This window comes from Ptychodera flava, chromosome 13, assembly GCF_041260155.1.
Source record: "Ptychodera flava strain L36383 chromosome 13, AS_Pfla_20210202, whole genome shotgun sequence".
Taxonomy (NCBI): Eukaryota; Metazoa; Hemichordata; class Enteropneusta; family Ptychoderidae; genus Ptychodera; species Ptychodera flava.
In genome coordinates this window covers 8,784,672-8,809,639 of record NC_091940.1, presented here as the reverse complement: position 1 = coordinate 8,809,639, position 24,968 = coordinate 8,784,672, and the positions used below count along the sequence as shown (strand labels likewise).

General features: G+C 36.2%; 1 protein-coding gene across 1 annotated transcript in view; it reads right to left on the bottom strand.

Annotated features, from left to right (window-relative positions):
* The window catches only part of LOC139147323 (CD109 antigen-like), a 71,582-nt gene that overhangs the window by 11,086 nt on the left and 35,528 nt on the right, over positions 1-24,968 (bottom strand). The window contains exons 12-27 of the mRNA XM_070718382.1: positions 24,560-24,733; positions 23,399-23,590; positions 21,783-21,932; positions 20,891-21,058; positions 20,073-20,130; positions 17,096-17,282; positions 15,363-15,480; positions 13,745-13,858; positions 13,134-13,220; positions 11,316-11,459; positions 8,743-8,884; positions 4,636-4,812; positions 3,742-3,980; positions 3,230-3,319; positions 2,194-2,371; positions 684-895 (exon numbers count right to left, since the gene is read on the bottom strand). Coding sequence (XP_070574483.1) covers positions 684-895; positions 2,194-2,371; positions 3,230-3,319; positions 3,742-3,980; positions 4,636-4,812; positions 8,743-8,884; positions 11,316-11,459; positions 13,134-13,220; positions 13,745-13,858; positions 15,363-15,480; positions 17,096-17,282; positions 20,073-20,130; positions 20,891-21,058; positions 21,783-21,932; positions 23,399-23,590; positions 24,560-24,733 — 2,430 coding nt within the window. The remainder of the gene's footprint in view (positions 1-683; positions 896-2,193; positions 2,372-3,229; positions 3,320-3,741; positions 3,981-4,635; positions 4,813-8,742; positions 8,885-11,315; positions 11,460-13,133; positions 13,221-13,744; positions 13,859-15,362; positions 15,481-17,095; positions 17,283-20,072; positions 20,131-20,890; positions 21,059-21,782; positions 21,933-23,398; positions 23,591-24,559; positions 24,734-24,968) is intronic.

Sequence of the window (24,968 nt, the reverse complement as noted above, 5' to 3'; positions counted from 1 at the left end):
GAATGCTGATATAATACATAATAATTGGGGGTTCCTGACTGATTTAATTTGCATGTTTGTAATCTCAATGAATTGCACCCTAAAGAGACGATACAACAGACTAGGAGACCTAAAAAGTAATAGAGTGTTTAGATGTTTCAATTTGGCGTATACTTGCAACAACTTCATGTATGATTCATGGATCCAAAGTTCAGTTTTGTGAAAGATCAATTTCAATTGGTTTGCAAGGGTAAAATCAAATTGTGTCCTATATGATTAGCATTGCTTCACTTCAAAAAATCCTAAAATTTTGAGCTAACAAATACCATTAAACAAATGATCAATGATAGACCATCGGTTAAATGATAGTGTGGTCATATGACAGATTGTTTCGTGAAGAGTGAATACACAATAAATCAGATACAAAATGAAATTGATATTGGAAGAAACTGTCAGAAACAACAAACAACAAAATAATAACACTGCACAGAGTATCATCAGTCAATTTAAAGATACAGAGAATCAGTACAAAAAAAACTGAGAATTTTGTAACACTATGAGAAAGAAAGAAAAGGAATGATTCAAATTTTAGCTACTACTTTGGAAGGAGTGATGGGCAAATTATGGCAGTAGTGCAAGAATACAACAATCACAATTATTTGAATATCATAAAAATATCTGAAAATTAGATACTAAATATTCACCTGCGTTGAGGAATAACCCCCAAATGAATTGCTCTGTTTTGTTAGCCAACGTGTAATTGGCACAGCTCCATCGATATCTGTTCGTTGGTTGTAAGTCAGGAGTGCGTAGCCAGTAATTTCAATCTCAGCAGACCTGGGCTGATAGTACCAACCCCGCCTGTCCTCATTGTCGTCAGTAGTACCCTCACCATCAGACCAATACATCAGACCGGCTGCACAAAAATCAAAACACGCAAATTGCAACAACTGTCTGACATACTGTACATTTGCGATAGCATCATCGGCATGAGAACACTAAAAATCGCTCTGACTGCAATGGTAAATTTGTTACTAAACATAGCATCAGGTTCCAACCATGGGCTGATGACAAATACTGGGGCAAATTTTGTGTTTGGCACCGGCATTTATTACTATAGGTCTGTGACTGAGACCTTATGGGTGATTTCTGTTGTCATCTTTGTATCATTGGTCAAGTCACAGAGACTGATTGTTGAACACATGCACTGAAATATGTATTGATGAAAGTATGCAGACAAATACTTGTCCTTATTTTTGAATATGAAATGAAGAAAGAGAGTCTCAGACCTTCATGCTATTTTTACTACACGTGAGGTCAATATTTTCTTAAGGGTATTTTAATACTTGATTATGTTAGGTAGGGTCACACTTCAATATGAACAAGAGTCAACCCGGTAGAACAAAAACACTACCGCCAGGGCCTTTGATTGTGTTCATCCGTGACAACCTTATTATTGTACCATACAAGTGAGTATATTCCAACAGTAAATGCTGTAAATAGTACAGCATAAAGAGAAGATTCTTTCATGCTCTGCGATGAAGCAACCTTGACGACACAGGAGACACATTTTTAAGCAATTGTCCCTGAGAAATGCGTCAAACCATGTAGAGGTTTTCACAGTCCTCACTGGCTTATGTAATGAGCCTTCTTTACTTGCGCAATCAATAAACAGAGCTGAGGATACCAGGCTATGCCAGCAATAAGGTGGTTTGCTTTAGCTGCTGGTTCATGCCACCAACTATGGTTTGGCCACAGTCCCTCCTGTGGAGGGACCGTGGTTTGGCCTAAACTCATTTGTTATCAATGGCCATTGAGGACCTGTTTGCAGAGCATTGAGGAGGGGGTGGAGGACAGGTTAATACAAATTTATGTTTTCAAATGACCTTCTTCAGCTTATGACAACAATTAACATATGCAAAACGGGTTTTTCAAATCTTGCACCATTTGACATCATTGACATTTTGAACAACTTAAAGCCCTTATCAACACTCTTGGACTTTTGACAGCCACTGCAGTCTGTGTAACACTTACATCATTACCGACATTCACTTGACATTTCGTGATGGTCAAAGACAAGTGGACTATTCTAGCATAGTGTTAATTTATTACAACCTTGTTCTCACTATTTCCTGCTAAAGCCTATAGTATACGATTTGATGAAATCGTACTGAATCTGCTTCCCTTAGCTTCAATTGCTCTAGAATGTCTCACCTTGTGAAGTAGCTAGACTGTTGAGCTTATCAAATGCCGTGTCAATGTACGGGCTTTGGCTGAGATGCAAGGCGTATGTTACTATGGCAACAGAGTAAGGATCATCCATTGATGTAAAGCCCCTTTCAAGGAAAAGTCTTGCACGTGACCTGGCATTCTGCAATCTTACCATGTCGTACTGTGAACAATGATATAAAGAAATATGAACATAATTTTATTGAAACATCTTCTTCAAGTCCTTTGAATTTTTCACCTTCTTCTCGGGCAAAGAACTGTTGATTTCAAATGAATACATGATCAAATTAACAGGAAGGCTAAAAGCTGACTTGGTGTCCAGTTTAAACTATACATAATGTGTACCAGCTATTATGACTCACCAATTCTTGTGTTCATTCACGGACATCTACTAAAATCTCTTTTTTACAAAGCAGTTAACGTTCACAACTGCCATATTAAATTTACAGAAAGTATGCCAACTTTCACATGTACAGTTTGTATTCTTTGTATCTCTCACAAATTTCTGTTTGATGTGACATGTCATCTATTAGATGAGAAGTCATAATTTGAATATCAATGTACACTTTTCACTTGAACTTGACTGTGTGTCATTTTTCAGAGGTCACTGGCAGAAAATATATATTTACAAGTCATCGTTGATGACACAGTCCCCCCTTGTTAATGGGTACTCGGAGAGCGAGGATGGAGTCCTGTTCATTAATTGGGTCTGTAATTAAAAATACTGCATTACAGATTAGACAGATGACGGTGTAAAACTACCTATCTGATAAGGGGGGAGGCGAGTTGATACAAATTGATAGATACCTATCTGATAAGCTCCACGTCACAGACGGCCAAGCTACCACAACAAGCCAGTAAATCAGCAAATTTCTGACATATGAATGCTGATTGCTGTACTTCACCCTCACAGGATCAAAAGAAGAACAACCCAGCTATCTGTGATGGTAAAACTGCACCTTTACCAGTTTGAATTGGGATGGTAAGGCTGAAGAGAATAAACACTGAATTCAGTACTTACCTCTGACATAGCACTGTCAACTTTGTCATTGCTTTGTGAGAGTGCAATCAACGTGTATGCTGTCATTGCCATTGGTCCTTTAATTCCACCCTGAAGATAAATGAAAACAACACTATCAAGGCAACTACTAGACACGGCTTCAATAAGGTCTGGAATGAACCATTACATTTTCAGAGGGGTGGTCAGTTAAAGGCTACACAGCACTTTGTTCACAATCCCAGATTTGACATATTTCTGCAGAGTTGGTAGACCATGTACTGCATTTCTCCCTGAATGCTACACAATGTTTTGGTATTCATGATAAAAACAAGCAAATATCTTCTTGAAAAATGCAACGACCATTCAAATTTTTTTTAAGAATGGTTGCTGTACATTTTCCATATCTTTACGTAGAATGCACCTTCGGAGCAGATGTTAAAATTTTCAAATTTTTACAATGGTTTTAAAAAGACTACAAGATCAGAAATTAAAGGGGTAATAGTTACATAACTATAAAGGATTAGGTCTCTTACCTGAATGAAAGTATCGACAACTCTACCGACTTCAGAAAATGAGCCGTCCGTCTGCTGACCTTCTACCAAAAAGATAATTGCCCTGACAACCACATTTGGGTCAATGTAGATGAAGTCCATGGCCTGGATGAATGATTTGACTACAAACGCTGTTAGCCATGTACTACCAGAATCATCCCTTTCACCAAAGGCACTGAAGGAGCCATCACTGTGTTTATAAGTCAGTTCTCTTTGGTATCCTATGGCGCAAAAAATACATTGTTCAAATCCCTGAAGCCTAGAAGCCTAGGGATCATTCATATATCTATATATCATATATCTATCTATATATATATATATATATATATAATATATATATATATATATATATATATATATATATATATATATATATATACAGACACAGACACACACTCACAGACATAGACACACACACACACACACACTGTATGTACTGTATGTTATTTACAGACACAGGCTCATATAATGTGTGTGTATTTTTAATGTGCAATTTACATACCTGAGAATCTGTAAAATTTGTTATACCTAGTACATAAACACAAAGACACACACAGAAACACACATAGACACACACATTCATAAATAAAATATACACCTATAATGTATTGCAAATTTTCTCATCCCTTATCATCTGTCAGCTCTCTGTAGAAATGCCATCATCACAAAACTTTCAATTATTATAGGTGTTTTGATGAGATAGGTGGTTTTGTTGGTCAAAATGCACAGTGTTTCGACCGGTGCATGTTATTCACGAGTCATTGAGAAATAATCTTTGCCATTGAGTTGGTATTTGTTTCACATTATGAAAAATGGGATTATTATTGAACAGTTGTCATTTCCACAACATAAGAATGATTCTAGTAATGATTCTACCTGATCGCATGAACCTGATTGCCTTGTCCTTGACCTCTCCGTTGTCCTGGTTGGTTGCCTCTAGGTAATTATAGATAAAGACGTCAGGAGCAAACCCGATCATTGTTTGTTCCCCGCAGCCTGTTGGCATTTTCAGCAGCTGGTCCAAGTTGTTCATTGCGGAGCCCATAATGTCACCTGTTAAGTTATGAAATCTGTTAGCACAAGAATCTCTGTGGTTAAAAATACCTACTGCCCTAGGTCTGCTTCCCGTCTCACCCTTTCATTAGGTGCTTTAAATAAAATTCTTTGTTTTCCCTCCAAGTGCTGGTAGATTTTCAGAGAAAACTAAGAAAACAAACACACTGTTAAGGTGGTTGGAAAGCTAGAGCGTCAGTTATAAATTTCAACAAAACTATTAAAATATAAAGTAGTCAACATTCTCTGTGGAATAAAAAAAACTAGACATTTGGGCACAAAGGCATTGCTGAGTTATAGCCTGTTAAAACTTCTGAAAAACTGACCAAATAAGAAGAAGTTGGGGAGTCCTTAGTGTATTAACTATGGTAGAGGTCCCCTAGCTGTTAATAAAATGTTGAAAAGGGAAAGTCATTATTTGCTGTTTTCAGGAAAGTTTGACAAGGCGGTGCTGGCATTCAGAGTGAGTGACTGCTATTGTAAATGCATTTTTAGATTCTTTGAGTGTCAAAGAGGTGTCAAAAGTGAGATTAACCAGAAAAAACTGCTCTATGACTCCAAAGGAGGGGTGCAAATATGGCTTGTTTTCAACATTTTGACAGAATAACAGTTTTCCTACATAATTGTATACCAATTTAATCCAACTTTGAAATGAGATATGGACATGAAATTTTCACAGCCTATAACAAGGTTATAGATAAGATTTGTACGGCACAATTTTCCTGTATTTGAAGTACTTTTTGAAAAATCACATTTTGAAATTTGAAGAATTTTTAATAATTTTTTGATATATAAACCCATGTAAAATCATAAAAACAAATTTATTTACAAATCCTGCCGTACAAATCTTACAATAAATAGTCTCAACATATTTATAACTAATTTGTTAATATTAATACTATCCAATCATTATTAAATTCAAATATGTAAAAAAAATATGAAAAATTGAATTTTAATATTTACTGGTGTCATATTTCAAAATCATGGCTGCAAATATACAATTTTTATAGTCTTTGGAGAAAATATTAACTAAGGGAGTTATCCTGAAAATTTGAACTAAATATCTTGATTCTAACACTTGAAACTTGACATTAACTCTTAGAAAAGAATTGGTGCAAAAATAGCCTTTCCAACCACCTTAACACTATTACAAATAAAAATGTAAGTTTCCAAGAGAAACCACATACATAATGAGCTTATGTTAATACACCTGTTTTTTGTCTGTTTGATTTTTTCCCTGGCTGGCTGGTAGGTTTTTCAAAAATCCAAGGATGGCAAACAAAGAATTTTCTTTAAATGGCCTTATGAAAAACATAGGGCCAAAGTCCCTGAAGCTACTATAGACATGGATACAAAATTAAGTATTTCCTGACTGTATGAAATTATCTCACTTAGGTCATTCTAGGGACTTGTAAACCAAATATTAAAGCTGTCTGACCAGCGGTTTTGAAAGAACAAGCAACTCAACAGTTGACAGAGCTCTGCTGTGTTATGTAGAGAATAACCTTTTGTGACACATGTATTGATGAAGAAGGTGGATATCTTTGATTAACACTGTGAGTTCTGTTGAATAAGTTGAGACTGTACATACTCAGAGAAAGCACACTGAAGAGACAAATGTTTGAAACTTAAGAAGTTCAAGGTCATCAAAAGCATTATAAGGAATCATGTAACTTTCATTGCACTGTTTACACAGATTGCATAATTGCTATAAATAGCACATGAGGAATCTTACAGCCCAGCTTTACCATAAAAACCCTATCACTTTGACCACTCTTTTAATTGACCACTCTATTTTTTTCCTCAAAAAGTAATTTTATTTTATCCTTACCAAGTCAACCATAAATGGAAATTAGAACTTTCTCTATCTCTATCTCTATCTCTATCTCTATTGACTATTTTGAGCAATTTCTTTTAGATAACATACAGGGCACAATAAATGACGGTTCAGAATATGTCAAAGTTGGGATTCAGGAAAGTTGCCTTTACATGTTTTAATCCTCCAAGATGGTAAGCATTTCACTATGAACTGTCAAAAAAAGTTGAACTTTCTGATAATTCTACACTAAAATTATTTTGGCTTTGATGATTTCCTAATTAATTCAATTATTTAAAATCATATTAATTATTTTTTTCTGGGTGAATGATAGGGTTTATACAGTACAAGAATTACATACAATGTAAGTCAAATTTTGACCAAAAATGACAAAAAAATTCCTTAAAAATACACATTTGCATATTTCATCACAATTTGAAGAAATCTAAGTTGGGTTACCCCTCGGGACCTGTATACCAAATAACAAAGCTGTCTGACCAGCGGTTATGAAGAAGAAGATTTTTACCAAAAACACCTTTTTTGGCATTAATTTGCCTATTTTCAACAATATCAAAAAATTAAAAAAATTTCTCAAAATCATATTTTTCATCTACACAACAAATATCAAATCAGTAAGTACTGCAGTTCTCAAGATATTTGAGTGGACGGACGCCTCACAAACGGACATACATACATACATACATACATACATACATCATACATACATACATACATACATACATACATACATACAGACTGACGCCGGACGGATACCCATCCCAATAGCTTCTATAGACTAATATAATAATAATAATATTTATTTCTTACACGCACTACACATACGTCTCAGTGCGATTTACATATTATAAAAAAGAAACAAACAGATACTAAAACCAGCAACAGCAATAGAAGAAAAGGAAAACAAACAATGTCAAAATCTATCAACACCTGTACGATTCTCTTTCAATAAACAAAAGACGGGGATAAAAATGTAAAGAATTAATTGATAAAAATAAAATAAAACAAAAGACTGTGATAAAAAATCATTACGAAAGCAGCAGAATAAATTGAAAATCTCAGTTAAAAAAAATCCCAGTTAAAAAGTCCCAGTTAAAAAACCATACAGAAGATGATGATCCTAAAAACGCAATCACAAATAGCACTGATTAAAAAGATGAGTTTTTAAAAGACGTTTAAAACAGTCCACAGATCTGGTGTTGCGAATCACTGGCGGCAGCGAATTCCACAGAGCAGGTGCACAAACAGAGAATGCTCTCTGCCCATATGCCTTATTAAAGTTTCCATGAGGTGGCACCAACCGCAAAGAGTCAGCTGATCTGAGATCTCTCACTGGGGTGTAAATTATAGACTATAGTCTATAGTAGCTAAAAACCAACTGGCAACACTTGTAATCCTTTCATCACCATTGTTATCAATTGTGATTGTGAACCTTTTTGCAGGGAATCAGCGGTCAAGAGGTTAAATCCAGACACACAGAATGGTTATACTCCGGGATAAAAAGATATCTACAGACTCAGTACATCAAAGAGATCATGTGATGGTGGTACAAACTGACCCATATGTACAAACACGAACGGAAATACATATACTGCTATGCCTGATTGGGCACATGGTTTTGTTTGTACCATGGTCCATTCGAATTCAGGGTTTGACCCATTAGCCCTTGTTATATGAACAAGGTGATTACAGTTGCCCCTACACACAAAGGAATAACATCAAAATGAGCAGCATAACTAGGAACAAGTCCAAGACAATACCTATACAATATCTATTACATTAACTTGTGTCATGATGTTAAATTTAGAGCATCATGGCACAGATGAGTCAATAAGTGAGACAATTTGAGAGTGAAAAAAAATGTCATAAGAGTCGACCATTGAAGTGTAGCTGGATAGCATCGCCTCACTAGAATTTGTTGTTCAGTTGAGGTGGCCGCTGTTGATTGATTTACATCTGACAGTATTTTGTTTGCAGAATCCAGTTTGCACCTCAATTAATTAAAATGTTCTACAAATGGCAACATGTTGCATATTGTCTGAACTTTTTGGTCCGCCAAAGACATATTTCTTACAATACATTGAAATAATACTTACCAACAAGTGAAATCTTTGCCTTCACTGAGCCGATGACAAGATCTTCACTGGGTAAAGCTATCTCAAAGGTTACTTGATCCTGGTCTGAATTTGTCAAATCCAGTAAAGTAGATCTTGTGTATTCATGTGCTACACCTTCAGCCTGTGAGTGACGTTTAAAAAGAGATGAGATCAGTTTTACCAACTATTGTTTATGTTGCGATAGAAACAAATGATTGATAGCAAAAAATAGAAGAAATTGATGTAAAAAAAGGTAACACACACAGACGCAGTACATACATATATTAAGATATCATATATATATATATATATATATATATATATATATATATATATATATATATATACACACACACACAGTCAAACATGTGTATAGTGGCCAGTCAAGGGACTTTGCTAAAGTGGCCTTTATAGACAGGTGGCCTTTATAGACAGGTCAGATAATTTATTCGTAATCAGTAAATGTACAAATGTGTTTGGCTTGTCGACTTGTTATCAAGATGTTTGGCAGGGGACAGATTTAAAACATATGAAATGCTCTAACAGGCATTTCAGACAAACACTTCATGTTATATATATATTCAGTTCAAAAAAAGAAGAAATGTATTATTGTGTAACTTTTTTATGATATCATAGGCATAAAAGTAATTTTACAGTCATGCAAAAGAAGAAAATAACCAAAAATGTAAATAGATGCAGTGTTAAAAAAATCCCAATGTACTGTAGATTGACACATGTCCTCATAGTATGTTTAAAAGAAAAAAGTAAAAAATTAATGCTGATAACCACAATGCTACAAAAATTTCATTTGTCAGTTTTTCCTCACAAAGTCACTGAGAATGAGATCAGTCTGCCTTACTCTACTTTGCATTGTTTTTGTAGCGGCTGCGATGGTAGCTCGACGGTAGCTAGAATCGATCCGTTGGTGTTGGAACATTCGACTGATCATACATGAATATTGCATTGGAAATTATCACAAATGTCAATCACTTCCAAAAAACTTTTCACAGTAACCGACCGACCGACTTGTGTCTTCTCTTGTCTCAGGCTGACAAAGCTTACCGTCATAGCGTCACTGCAATGTGTGAAAGTTTGAAACAGGGCATGATTGAACACAGTTGCTGGTGTTCGCACCCGGCTTCCGTGTTCACAGTTTTGCTAAGAAAGAAACAATGTGGTAGTCGCTTCTCGCTTTTGAAAAGCAAGTTTGATCTTTCCAAAACATGACTGAAAATACTTTTACTTCTGAAATATCCTCCGCAGTATGCTTCTGGAGTGCACGGCACTGCAGGGCACTCGTGTCTGGCCGCCATATTCATTGTTTACGGTTTGAATAGAAATGTTGTTGAAGAGGGCCAATGGTTAGCGCTATCGCCGACAACATTTCGATAAACAACAATGGCTGCCATGGATCCCACATATAAAGCCGACCTGTAGAAAGTTAAATCGCGCCGAGTGTTCATGAGAAAATATAGTTTAAATTTTGCTTCGTAAGGTACTAGAAATGCTAAGTACATGTCTTTTTTAGAAGTGGTAATTGTCTGTTTCGATCATAGGTGTCAATCAGAGTTCTGGCTTTTTTGATCAAAACAATGTCATGGTAACTCTTGAATGATTTATTTTGACATTTCTTTTACCTAAACTGGTGAAAACTATTGAGTCGGTATACTTTTTAGTCAGTGGGGGCATTTTTGAGGACCGTCGCAAGGTACTGCTGGGGCAGATTTCCCAGACCTCTTTTGTTATTTTGTCTTTAGGTACTTAGCACCACAGTCGCTCCACAAAAAGGGCCGTGTTAGCACCTAGTCCTGAACACACTGCCACAGTCAAGTCAGACACGCATATATACAATGGGCTATTCAATGTAAACTCCCTGCAACATCCCAAAATTTGAGTACAACATGGCATTTTGGGTGGGCGGTCAAGATGTTTCTGGCCGCAATACACAGTGTCAACTGACCAAACACACACAAAAAGGGTGGCCGCTGGCCGCATTAGACAGGTGGCTGCTCTATCCAGGTACAATTACATTGAAATTGCAACGGGACTGCAATGGAGTGGCCAAAATATATATATATACCATACGGTATATATACAGACAGAGAGATAATACTACTTAAGCTGACATGTCTGAAAAATTTAGCATTCTGACTTACATAATGTAAACTTGCATGCAAACAAAATAATTAAAGCTCAAAAGGCTGTGAGTTTCAGGTATTTTCCAAATTATTTTGTTCTATATTGTGTAATCGACAGTTTTCGCTACAATTCATCTGTTAACAATAATATTGTGTTATCTACACAGGACAATGTGTTGTCAATGCCAGCATATCGTATATCAACATACTTTAGGCAAAAAGAGAGTTATTTGAGTCACAGAACACAAGGGGAATATCATGAATGAGTTTTTGTCGTTACAACTTAGAGAAGTAAATAAATTTATTGATTTGAAAAAAGTTGTTGGACTGAGGGGTCTCTCTATCAGTGCGGTTGTTGGAACAATTCTTGTGCAGTAAAGCGTTGCTGCGAGCAACAAAATTGAAAGAGTGACTATTTGCAAAATAATGCCCCACCTCAACCAGCAAAATCCTTTCCACAGCATCTGCAGCTTCTGTTGACTGTGCTCTCACATTGAGGACAATGTTACCAATTCTGGTTGGCTTCAGTGGGAAAGACACAGACCTGCCTTCTCCAGCTGGCACTGCTATTTTGGCTTCCTGAAAAACCAGAGGAGGAGAGACAAAATCCTCATGAATGAACTGCCATTAAATTCTCTACACCTGGTAAATATTAGGTACAATGTCTTCAATGCAAGATTCACTAACTTTTGCAAATACAGCACTTCATCACTTATTTTTAGTTCAAATCTGCAACTCAAGAAAACATTAATTTGAAGAAAAAATTTATAAAGTTGCACTCTTCAATGCAATATATCAGTCCAAGAACACCCATGATAATGACTCAGTTGGCGTTACATACATAAACAACCTTCATTAATACACTGCACATGAATGAATGCTTCAGGGTCATGAAAGCAGACATTGTTAGATCATTAGATGTCTACCTGACTGTTAAAGTTAGAATTGAACGTTTCATTGACTAGTAATTTCTACTTTTGAAATAATTAATGTGCATCCCTCTTGAAGTATCGACTGAAATAAATGATTCCGCCGGAAGAGATAATCACTTTGAGATCACTGAATCTCTTCCTTTCAAATTACAACACCAATACTAAATCAGATTGTGAAAGCAACTCATTTTCATACTGTGCAATGTTTGGTGGATATATATCATGTACAGATTCCAATCTGAACAGGGATTACATATTGTGACTTCAAAGCACAGAAGCAGCATTTGACAACCTAGCATGTTGTGACCTTTTGGTGAATTCAAATTTTATTAATCTCAGGCTCAATAAGTGAAAACAATGGATGGGTATTTTGAACTGTTTTCTCAGTAACCAACGAAGGAAAACAAGCAAGTTTGTGGGACTGGTCAATGCATAAGACTGAGTTTCCTTCGCTAGTAACCTTTGGAAGAAATTAATGAAAGTCAGATTTAAAACTTTGCTATACAACAATGTGTTTGCACATTGTACACTTTCAATTTCTCTCTTACATTTTCTCCCATAAGGTGGAGCTGCATGTTGCCAACACAGTCTTTTCAAAGGAATTTTTCTCATCGAAGATGACAAGGAAACTCTGTCATACAATATATTTTCAAGAAGCAGAGAATCTACAATTTACTATGGTAGCAATAGTTTACTCAAAGGATGAAGGAGGTGTAATTTGGGGTAAAAAACTGAAATTTTGGTATTAATGATAAAATTTAATTTAAGTCAAAAGCTTGATACTATTTTCTGAAATGTAATATTTCACTTGAAACAAGAGTATATGAAGAAAAACAACTTTTTTCATTATCTATCCTTCTAATACGGCATGGGTTGAAATTTCAGACTGACACTCAATAAAGTGACTAAAAACATATGATTAGAAAAACTAATATATCTCATATTCAAAATGTAAGAACTTTATTACCAAACATAATTGTCGTTTTTGTTTAGTATTTATAGAACTAAGTGTGAAAATTTCAGAAAATTTGATTTGGCCAGAGGAATTAAATTCTTTGGGAATCTTGAAATTGAGAGAAATGAGAAGCCAGGAAATTGGGTGATTTGCATACATTTGCATGAATTAACACTTCTTTATCACGCAACTTATGACTGTTTGATAAGCTAAAAGGTGAACCCAACCAATATTTTAATCTCTGATTGATAAATTAATTAAAGTTGAATGAATATTTTCAAAAAGTGATCTTCAGCAAAATACACTGTGTTGGGTACAGCGCCCTCCTTAAATGACTTTAAAATATGTGAACACATGGTCACGTACCTGTAAAACTTGAGTATATTCCACTTCACCTTCAGTTGAAACTATTATGTTGTTAAAGTCTTCTGAACTGTCTAAAATCACCGACACCTAGAATTGATACAATAGGAAATGTCTTGATTGTGCTTTACTGGAAGCAAATTGTGATCAAAATCTTGTTAAAGCTCCATAAGCTGTATCTTTTGGCTATTTTTTCAGAACTTTTGTTTTGTGGTTTCCCTACTCTTTCTGCATTGAATCCCTGAAATGTAATTTAATGCCAAGTATTTAGCATATCAACACAACCTATATGAGTATAATCTTCATTGTTATTGTTGAAAATTGTATTCAAGTCCGGACTAGAATTCATTTGTAAACAATAAACAATGATCACTACACACATACAAGCTGTGTTGACAAAAAAATACTCGAAATTTCAGCATCACAAACGGATTAGGGTCAGACACGGTAGTTCATATACAGAAGCAGAATACTAAAAAACTTGCCACAAGTTACAGCTTATGTCCCTTTAATTAGAACTAAAAGAAACAAGCAAGACCAGTGAAAACTGCATCAAACGTAATGAAATGTGCATATAAAAGTCAAGAGTTCAGAGATCCAAGATTAAGACTTACATCCATATCATTGGCCATGTAGTTGAACACTATGGCTTGCAGGGCCACTTCCTCACCTCTGATAATTGAATATGGCAAGTTTAGACTTACAAAGAAAGGCTTGAAAGCTTTCACCTGGAAAATAAATTACGGTATATCAGTGTGTCAGGTTCGCCAATGTGGGGGTAGTTCTGATGGTACATCTTTTCACCCAGGCTGGGGAAATGTACGGTAGTAACATACCAGAGGTACAGGCCCCTCGACTGGCACAAAAGGTTCATTCTGATGCAGAGAATGATTTTGATAATAGGGGAAATCTAGATGATGGGACAGATTGAATGGTAAAATACATGGAGACAGATAAAAAAGCAGCAGCATAAATTTTTTGAATTTTTTAACAAAAATTGCCCTCTCTGGCTTTTATTGTCATGGTTACTTGTTTGTTCTACTTCAACTGTCATCATGGCTCAATATGCATGTTAGGTGTCTCTCATGTGTTAACAATGCTCAGTCCCAGGTGCTGAATATATATATTTGTTGACAGTCGCTCAATTTGAAAATCTGCTTTCAGATTCTCTGATTCCAATGCTCACACTACAGAGGAAACCACTTTTAAATGCCAGAAATGCAACAGTTGATGTAATATAGTAATATTGCCCTCCATACACATATAAACTTGCATTCCACAGATCACCCACCAAGCATCTCATGCAACATGTTATAAGCATTGTACATGTATCACACAAATACTGGCCAGCAGCAGGGGTTATTGCTAACATTAACGGCGATATTATTTCAAACAAACAGAAACTTGTGCCTGAAACATCTGAACTCTAGTCTTGCTAATTTTGCCACAATTTGAAGTACTTATACCAAGATCATCTGCAGTATCCTGCACACCAAAATTCAAATTTATTGGAAAGACACTTTCTGAGAAACAGATTTTTGACCACAAATGACAGACACTGCCTTAAAAAATACAAAGTTCCATTTTTTCATCACAATCTGAAAATTCCTAAACAAGGTCGTCCCTCAGGACCTATTAAAAAATATACAAGCTGTCTGCTCAGTAGTTTTGAAGGAAAATATTTTGAAATAAATTTTGACCAAAAAATGACAAAAAATTGCCTCAAAATACAATTAACATGCATATTTTTCATCACAGTTTGAACAAATCTACATAAGGTCATCCCTAGGGGCATTTATACCAAATATTAGAGCTGTCTCACCAGTGTTTATACAGATAAAAGAGTTTTGACCAAATTTGGCAATTTTAGCTCTTTTGCATATTTTTTGACAATATCACTAAAAAACGGCTGACTGCATTCTTATGATGCATCTACACATCAAATATCAAGTTTGTGAGTGAGCACTTTCATTCTCAAGATATACATGCTAGCGTATACACGAGCACACAAATACACAAATACACACGTACCGGTACGTACATACATATGTACAGACAGATAGGCAGACAGACAGACGACCGACGACCGACAAATACTAACAGCTTCTATGACACAGTCTATGGTATCTAGTTAATGTAAAACAATACAGGGACACATAATTTACATAGCAAGCCCACCTCTCCCAATTCCTTTAGCTGTTGTTGATTTGATTTCAAGTGAACACCACTTACCGTTGATGTTGTAGGTACAACTCCAAAGCCTGCGGTCTTGGAAACCGAAAAAGCACTAACAACCCAAGATGTGATGGTATCAGGAACTTGACTTGAAAAGGACACCTGACCATCAGCACTACACGATGGTAATATGCAAGGGAAAGGAAATTTGTAAAAAAAATTCTGTGTTGGATGAGGTTCACAATAGCGCTGATCGCAAATGATGTCACTGTTCTCTCTCATTAATATGCATAAAGAAACATTTGCCCACATTTTCCGCATAAACGACGGAAAAAAAAACTGCGAGTGTTAGAGTGGCTATTTATTGTCACACTTATTCGTATGGATTGATGACTGAGACTACAAGCTGCAACAAAAACCGTGCATACAACGACAAAATTTGTCACTGAGAATTTCAGCTTATTTGTCCGAAAGTCGCGCGCGTGCAGCTATATTTAGTAACAAACCCGAAGTCGCGATCAACGCTATTCAGTATTGATATAATTGTGTGTTTTCTGTGAATAGGCAAAAGCCTCTGTTGTACAACAGGAATAAATGAGATAAAGCCGCTAGGATCCTCATTTTATAAAGGAAATGTAGGCAACTTCACACATCAGATCTATCTGTACTATTGTTAGTGCTATGACATGGTGAATGAGTGGATCATTGTTGTTATTTTTCTGTGGAATAGATGGCAAGACACCTGCAAATCTATAGTGCTTTGACCCAGGTCATGAGACCTTTATGTTTCTGATTCATCCTAATGGTGTTTTGGGACCAACATGGGGTCCCTTCATCAAGATCATTATATTTTCAATTTTTGAAAATGAAGATAACTTAAGTCAATAAAGTAGTATGCACCTGGAAAGTGAAAGAAACCTTAAACTGCTTTTTTCAAAATCAAGAATAAAAATTAGGGGTCACTGTTTAAATTTTATTGCTAGAGAAATTACTTAAATTTAATGATATTTTACATTCAAAATGTCGGCGCCATCCTTGTGGAAACTCTAAGGGAAAAAATCAAATAATTTCGATTTAACAAAAATTAGATATTGTCTGCAAAAAGTTTATTTACTACTAGAGCTTTGAAATGAACTAATAAGGTATTAACTGTATGGGGAATACACACTGAATCTTATTTATTTTCATCAGAGCAAAAAATCCTTGCTTTAGGGTAAAATGGGCCTTGAGGACAGATATTTACACTCTCAAATACAATATTTTTCTGAATTACGCCTTGTGTGATTTCATTTTCTAAGGGATGTGGTTTTTCATTAATTATTTGTTATTAAAGGATAAGCTATTGATAGATTTGTGACCTGGCATGAGCCATAAGCACAGTTAACCCTATCAGCGCTGCAATTTTTCCCACTAAAGTTACTTATAGTGTGCAAAATTTTTACCAATTTTGTATCTTTTTCTGTAATTTTTTTTTGGCAATTTTGGACCAAATGAACATCACATTTTATTGGGTTCAGGTTTATATCAAAATTTTAGCAAAAATTACAAAAAATATTGACTGGTGTATATTTTGGTGTAGGGGACAAAAATTGACTTTGGCGCTCAAAGGGTTTATTACATACCTATCTTATGTGTATTCTATGCACACCAAACACAATGATACGAACTGGTCTAGTATTGTCCAGATTTTCCCCCTGCAAAAGTCTACAATCAACCGCTGTGTTGATGGGTTTAGTGCAAATCATAGAGGTAGAAGGGTTCACTAGGACATTATCAAAACATTTACTTACTCAGTAATATTATCATTCCACAGCCATGTCTCTGGAAAAAATTTGCGCACTCTCTCAACTGGCATAAGTTTCTCTTGGCCAACTTCTTTATCATCTGCAGCAACACCATTATCATTATCTGGAAATCTACCTGCAGCTTGCACAGGTACAGCAAAGTCCATATCCTCCATTTCATTTTCCATTAAAACTAAGGGTTGGAAAAGTGGTGTAAATTGAGGGATGGTACTGTAATATTTGCAGGTGATACTGCTAAAACGGAGAGTGAGACTTTTGTAGCAGACGCCATTCTTGCAATGATGAGAGAAAAAAAGTCTGAGGTGTCGTTTTCCAGGAAGCACTGTTACTAGGCAGCCAGCAGACAACTATGTTAGACACATCACGACATGCAGATACACAGATACACAGAAATTTCAGAATGCGCCTTACCAGACATTTAGTAGTACTGCCAATGTTCGGTCACTTCGTCCCACATCCACTCCAATATAAAAACCACTTCATAACAAAAACAATTTCACCCTGCGGGCCATATATATTTGTCCAATACCTTTTTGTTCCCACACACTGTCTAGTCCAAAATTAGCGGTTACTCACAGGAGAAGCATTATGTGCATATTAAACATGTTACAATAAACAGCCATAGCATCTGAATCAAATACACCTCAAATAAGAGAGAGAAACTTTTCCAAAAGACATACTACACAGTACAGTGCATAGCATTTACAAAGTGACTATGGGCAAGAAACAGAAAAGCTGAGCAGCAGTCAATCTAATCTGAATTTAGAACAATATTAACACTGAACTATTGTGCTAACGTTCAGAACAAAACAAGACCAAACCATATACAAAACATGGAACATTATGATTTAAATTCAAAGCTGAACAGGACAAAACTGTTAACGAAATTGAGAGCCCTACTATTTGAACTCTGAAATGTCTCCGTCAAACACTGTGAACCAGAATGAGATACGCTGTGATCTAGTTTAATGACAGTGTAGCACTCTATGTATACAAACTGTTGACCCCAATCTGTAACCTAAATTCTGATTTGTACACACAAAATACAGAAGAGAAAATTTAAAAAAGTACAAAACATTGAACAGAGACATCAAGTAAATTGGTATTTTGCCACAAAAAGTGCGATGCAAACTCCATGAGCTAGTAATGGTCAGAATTATGTTTCATGTCATCATGTTAATCTTGAGAATTCAAAGCTTCACATGTCATTTTTGAAAAATAACTAAGACATAGAAACCATTGTTTTGGCCTTCATGGATAATTACACATCAGTTTAAGCAGTGTGTTAACTATTATGTCTATTATTTGTGGTAGTCTTCGGAGGTTCTCTGTAAAGTATGCAGCAGCAGGCAGCAGTATGAAACAATGAGGTTTGGGACAAGGTGTGTTGTAGGGTGAAGTACCGTGGTTTGGGATTACCTTGTTTTGGGACAAAGTGACCGTAATCTGTCGATGCCATGGAGTGTGCTCCCATTTGACTGGATTTTGATGCATGCATGCATCACTTACACCAATAAGTACATAATATATTCCAAAAGAACAATGGTTCATAATGTACTCAAATCATGCACAACACAGACAAAATCATTAGTCTCTTGAGTCAGACCTTGAACCTTGCCCAACGAAGTACACCAAAAGCAGTAAGCTATAAAGCGCAAGCAATATGCTTTAATGGGACATTCAGAAACCAAATTACACAATTTTCGCAACTTTTACAAGTTAATATTATATATCATTGGCTGAATACATGGGTTTATGTGCCTGAGAGCAGGTGATAATTTGCATGACACCAGGGTAAATATATTTTTATTACATGCCTCTTCACAGTTAACGTCATATGACATTTTGTTACATGCAGGGCATTCTAAAACATTTTTACCATCGACCAGCATCAAACAGATTTTAACGAAAGTCAAAATAGCATGGATATTTTACATCTAGCGTTAAGCGTCTACCTCAACATCGAAGGGCTTCACCAGACCGGTGTGCTAGCTCTGCAGATGTTCCTATTCAAATCAATGCACCGATTTGCACTCACATAAAGGCATTCAGTAATGTCTAAATTTACATTGAACAAAGTGCAAAATTTTTTGAAATCATTTCTCATCAACACACAACATAAGAGCTGTAATGAAACAAGTCATTATAGATGATATAGTCCCCATTGGCTAGTTTTGGGGGCTGTAAACTGTCAACCTGTTTGCTGATGACTTGGTTGCAGTTTTTGAAACATGAATCAGCTAATATTTTTTATGAGAATCAAAGTACAATGTCCTTCTACTGAGTTTGAATGGAATCCATAACGCATATCTACGTAATGGTTCTGGACATGCAAAACATCATAACAAAATGGCCATCCAGTGGCCATATTTGAGAATATCATAACACAACGGCCATCAAGTGGCCATATAGGATGATATTATGAAAAAAGTTGACATGCATTGGTATGACAGTGTACATTGGTTCACACCATTTACGCAAATCACATTGGACTCCATTCAAATTTTATTCTGTGTCAATTGAAACTTACTGTCAAGAAAAGTGTGTGTGTCATTTAACTTTTGAGAATGCCCGAGCCATTGAGCCTATTTTGAGATTTCTTATAATGTTTGTGAGTCCACCCACGTACTCAAACGCTAAATGAAAACTTTTCTTAAGTTGGTACTGCATAAAATTTGCTGAAAGGATACTCTTATTGAGAGGGACTGATACAGAAGGAGAAACACAGAAAAGCAGCTATTTTCAAAATGGCTGATGGTTCATTGGCATGACAGGTCCATTTTTTATGCTCATATGACCATGATGGTGGTTCAAAGATCTCTGTCACAACAATTTGACAGTGCATTGACAATCTTATCAGGATTGACAACATATGAATTCATAGGTATTAATTTTGTTGTTACTCCACATGTTTTAACTCCATGCTATGACTGTACGAAAGAAAAAAGATTTCTCAACTTACGTGGGTTTCCGTTAACTCTGTATACTGTGGCATCTGACATCACCAATAGTCCAGCATTCTGAGAACAGATGTAATACTTATGACAATTCCAGCATGGTAAGTATGTGTGTCTAACAAAATAGACCAGGTCTGCTTTCTCATTTTCTGGACAAAGATGCTGGTTTTGCTGTTGTTTGAAAAATTCACTAACAATGCTCAGCTACATAAAAGCATGCCACATGGACTTCCATATAGTTTTACTAGTGCAATTTAAGACCTGTATTTTCAGGCATAGTGGATAATAAACATTGCCAATGCTAAAAATATATACATTGACTCTTCTGTATCTTGCTCTGCTTCTCTGATCAACAACCTAGTGGGTACTACATGAGAAAGAATGTGAATATGGTTTAGGCGGGCAGAAATTAGAATCTGCCAAAAGACAGTGTTATGAATGGTCTCAAAAACAAACCTTCAATGCTACTAAAAGACAGAAAACTGTTCAATCTCTCCAAGCTCTCCTCTATGTATGTCAGGTGATGGGATATGCAATTCACATTATCCCAGCCACTCATTTCTTTCTGAATTTACATAAAAATTTGGCTCACAGAAAAGCTCAACCATTCAATGATAAGTTTATAAGCTGTATATTGGGTTAAAAGTATGATAAAGAACAGGGCTGAAAGAAATTCAACTTTTAATCAACATCAACATACAGCAACAGATTGAGTAATAGTTTTAAGATGAAAAGCATGTCAGTCTTGACTTTCACAAAATAATGAATCTGAGGTTGCTTCTATTGTCTCACTAAAGAAAAGACGGAAGGCTGCGTAACTCACAGAGAGGATTGTGTACGCATCGGTGCCTCCTGGAGACCATGGTCCCCACCACCACATGGAACGTTTACTTCTTGATCGTTTCTTACGGAACATAATTCCTCTTTCAAGTATTCCAAAGTCAGGGTCGCCTCCAGAACTGGTGTCATAGCTTTTGAGCTCCTCAAATACCTTGAGAAATAACAAAATTTACAACATAATTATTGTAGCATGTGAACACATTTTGAAACTAATTTGACAGTACCTGAGTTACTATCAGGACCAGGCGAGTATACCACCTGACATACAGTACACACATTCATTCCTAACAAAAGTGTCAACTGCTCCTATTTGAACGACATCTATCATGTCATGTCAAATTTGAAAATTATCAGAAAACTAGTTTCAGAATAGATATTTTGACAAATGTGAGAACTTTCTGAAAAATGAGAACTTTTCCAAATATGCAAATTCATCATCACTTGAAGTAGCTTGAATGAGGTCATCCCTCTGAACCTACAAATCAAATTCCACCGCAAGCCTAGTGCCTACAGAGAAGATTTTGAGTCTGTTGAAGGAAACATCTTACCCTTGGAACATGCAAAATGCCTTTCACTCCTAGCGAATCTCATACTTTGTATATATGTGGCAAGTTTCATTAAACTTTGAGTGAGTCATTCCAAACACATATACCCTAATTATTAAGGCTTATTACATATACAAATGAGCAATAGCATTGACATAATTCTGATAAAACATTCTTGAGACATCATGCCGACAGACAGATACTCCGACAGATAGACACACAGACAGATACCAGGTCAACATAATGACGATAGTTGATGTATGTGGAGACACGACCTCCAAAGAAGGACAAAACACTGAAAATGTAGAATTCCAATAGTAACTGGCTCACCTCATCTTGTGTGATGTCATTTCCTGACCGCAGTAGTAGAACACTTTGATCAACAGCAAGGATTCCTACATACGAATTTGGACTTGCTGTCACATCAACATCAATATCCTCTCCTGGTTCAGCTTCATCTTTGTTAAATGCCACAGATACCTGCACATGAAAATACATGATAATCAACTCTCTAAAACAAACTCAAGGAGTTCACCATTATTAAAAGATTATACACACTGCATAAAGAGAAGAGCAGAACATTACATATTTGTCTTTTTGGACCATGCAGGGCTAAGCAATTCCCTTTTCAAGCCATACAAAGTAGTCTGTTAGACCAGTATGCTGGTACATGTATGTACAGTAGTCTTGCAGCCCAGTTTTTACGACCCAGCTAACGTTCTTTAGCGCATACAGTAATTAATTTAACCCTTTGACCAAAATGGTTCCAGTGGGTCTGGGTGGAGCTTCCACCCAAACCCACTGTTATCAATGGTAAGTTTAGGCCTGTTAAGAGGAATGGGGTGACAGGTTAATAATATTCACTGTAGTCCATAAGAACAGTGACAGAGCCAGTGGAAATGACAATGCCACTTGTCCTTAAAAAGTTCTGATTTGGTCACTTCTTCATATACATCATATTTACTCAACATCTGAAGCTAACTTTTGATATTTTTGTAAACATTTCACAAACTGAAATAAGTCAATATTCTTCTTTCACTGGCTTGAGATTACAGTATAATCAAACTGGCTTGAGATTCTTATCAAGTGCCATATGGTACACAATCACAAATGATACGATGATATTTTAACTTCAGCTTGGATTTGATGTGTTATCACCAATTGCCGGTACACTCTATGTTCCACTGACTGACAGACTGTCATGATAACTTGATGACTCAATATGCTGGTGGGAGTAAAACTTCACATATAGTTCACAACTGACTCAAACAAAATGAAAACACAGAAATGGCCCATGTTTGTCATCTAAGAATATCTTGATCAACTTTGTTTTAAATGAAGAAATGCTTTTGTAACTGCAGCTCCCCTACCTTAAAGTAGAATGCGCCTCGGGGACAGATATTCGGACTCTCAAACTTTTACCATTGTTTTTTGATATAGCTCTTGTGGGGGTTCATTTTAAAGCTCTTGGCGTAAGAAAACCTTTTACCATGTTGAGCTTAGTTTTTCGAAAATCGAAAATTTTATCTCTCTCCATAGAGTTAACACAGGGATGGCGGCCATTTTGAATTTTAAATATCGATAAATCTTGGGCTATTTATTTCTCTAGTACCAAAATGTGCATTGTGACCCCTGATTTTTATTGTTGATTTTGAAAGAGAATGGTTGAAAGATTCCTTAAGGAAAGTTTGAACAAAAGTTTAAGTCTTACACTTTTGAGGCGCATACTACCTTAATAAGGTAACAGAATGTAAGTAATGTTAAAACACCACTGAAAATACAGAGGGCTGAGTTTTGCATTTCAGATACTGAAGGACAAGCTTCCCTTTTCACTTATCTTACCCATACAGCTACAGCACGGTCAAAGTTCAGCAAGCCATGATCTCGACCCATTTTATTGAAAAGGTATGGGGGTAAAAACATCAAACACCATACATTAATCATACCTCATTTTCAAATGGATTCTTCACTGTAACACTAATACTGTCTGCTACCATTTCACCATTATTACGCATGTAGTACACTACAATTTGGGCTATGGGTGCCATCTCATGGGTGATATCAAGTATGAATGTGTCTTCCTCATCTCCAGCACCTTGTACAACATCTTCAGTGACAATGCTACCACGTGACAAGACCTTCGGAGAAATGATTATAATTAAGAATCTATGCAAGACTGTTGTCACATTATTTAAATTAAATAATGGTTATCGTGATTTCCTTGTACCATATTGAACATGTATCAGCTGGTCTTGAGAGCTATTGTACTCATTTAGTACTTTGGGGACTAAACATTACTAAAAATACATCACCATTTTCTGATCATGTGTGTTTCTGGTAATGCATGGCCATGAAGTGTACTAAACTGGTGCTACAGCCAGAATAAAGGCCAGGTTGTAGGCGCCCTGCAGTATTATTGATTTTAATGTGATCTGATGTATGTGCTGCAACAATAAATTGCGTAAAGTTTACAGGGTGAGTTCTCCACAAAAGTTAGCCATTTCCTTGAAGCAAAAATATCCTTCACATACCAAATGAGATTGTAGATTGTATTTGAATCACTGCTGTAATGAGCTTGTTGAGTTCCTGAACAGCTGCAATGGAAACTCTAACTTGCTTTTTTGTCAGAGGTTCCGGGTTGTTGCTTGTGACACTCTTACCACCCATCATTGTTTCAAGGATGCAGACGATGCTCAGTGCATGGTCATGTGACCGGGCAGTGACTTTTTCACAACCATTTTGTTAAGAAAATAGTCTGTGAAAAAATACCCTCTGACATCAGGAATGCCATTGAGTGGCTTAATGAAAACTGGCACAACCTTTCACTTGACAGCGCAATTGATGACATATTCACAATTCTAAGTCATAAAATGTAGCTGTCTGGGGCAGCTTCTCATATTGAGAAATATTGCTGATTTGTTTACCTTGAAAATGTCACTTGATGAGTGAAAGGTCAAAATCAACATTTCACACTTGATTTTGAAGAGCAAAGCTCAATTATGCATGCTTCATCTAAGAGGCCTTGCCTCATTATTTGTGACATATCAAATCACGCCACCTGCTGCAAAGACCATGACACAACTTACAATGGAGCCTGCAAACCTCACCTGATAAAAATAGGAGGTGAACGGTTCTGTAGCAGTGACAGTGAATGAAGCTTGACTCCCCGCAGTTAGATCTGAACTGCTGGTTGTAACTTGTAGGTAATTGTTGCTGGGTGATTCAGCTTTATCGGCACTGTGTGAGGCCATACGATATAGACTTTTATCATAGTAGTACACCTTAAATTAAAGACAATAAATATTGGTTAGAGATCATCACCATAATGGTACAGTAATATCTGTAGCAGGGTACCGGAGAGATATGGTCAGCAATTTTAATCCTTTGACCGCCATAGTATGGCCTAAGCTCATTGTTTTCAATGGTAAACTTAAACCTGTTAACAGGGAGAAGAGGTGAAAAGGTTAGGTCTTGGTGAGTCTACAGAATCAATGTTATGACCTTCTCCTTGAGATT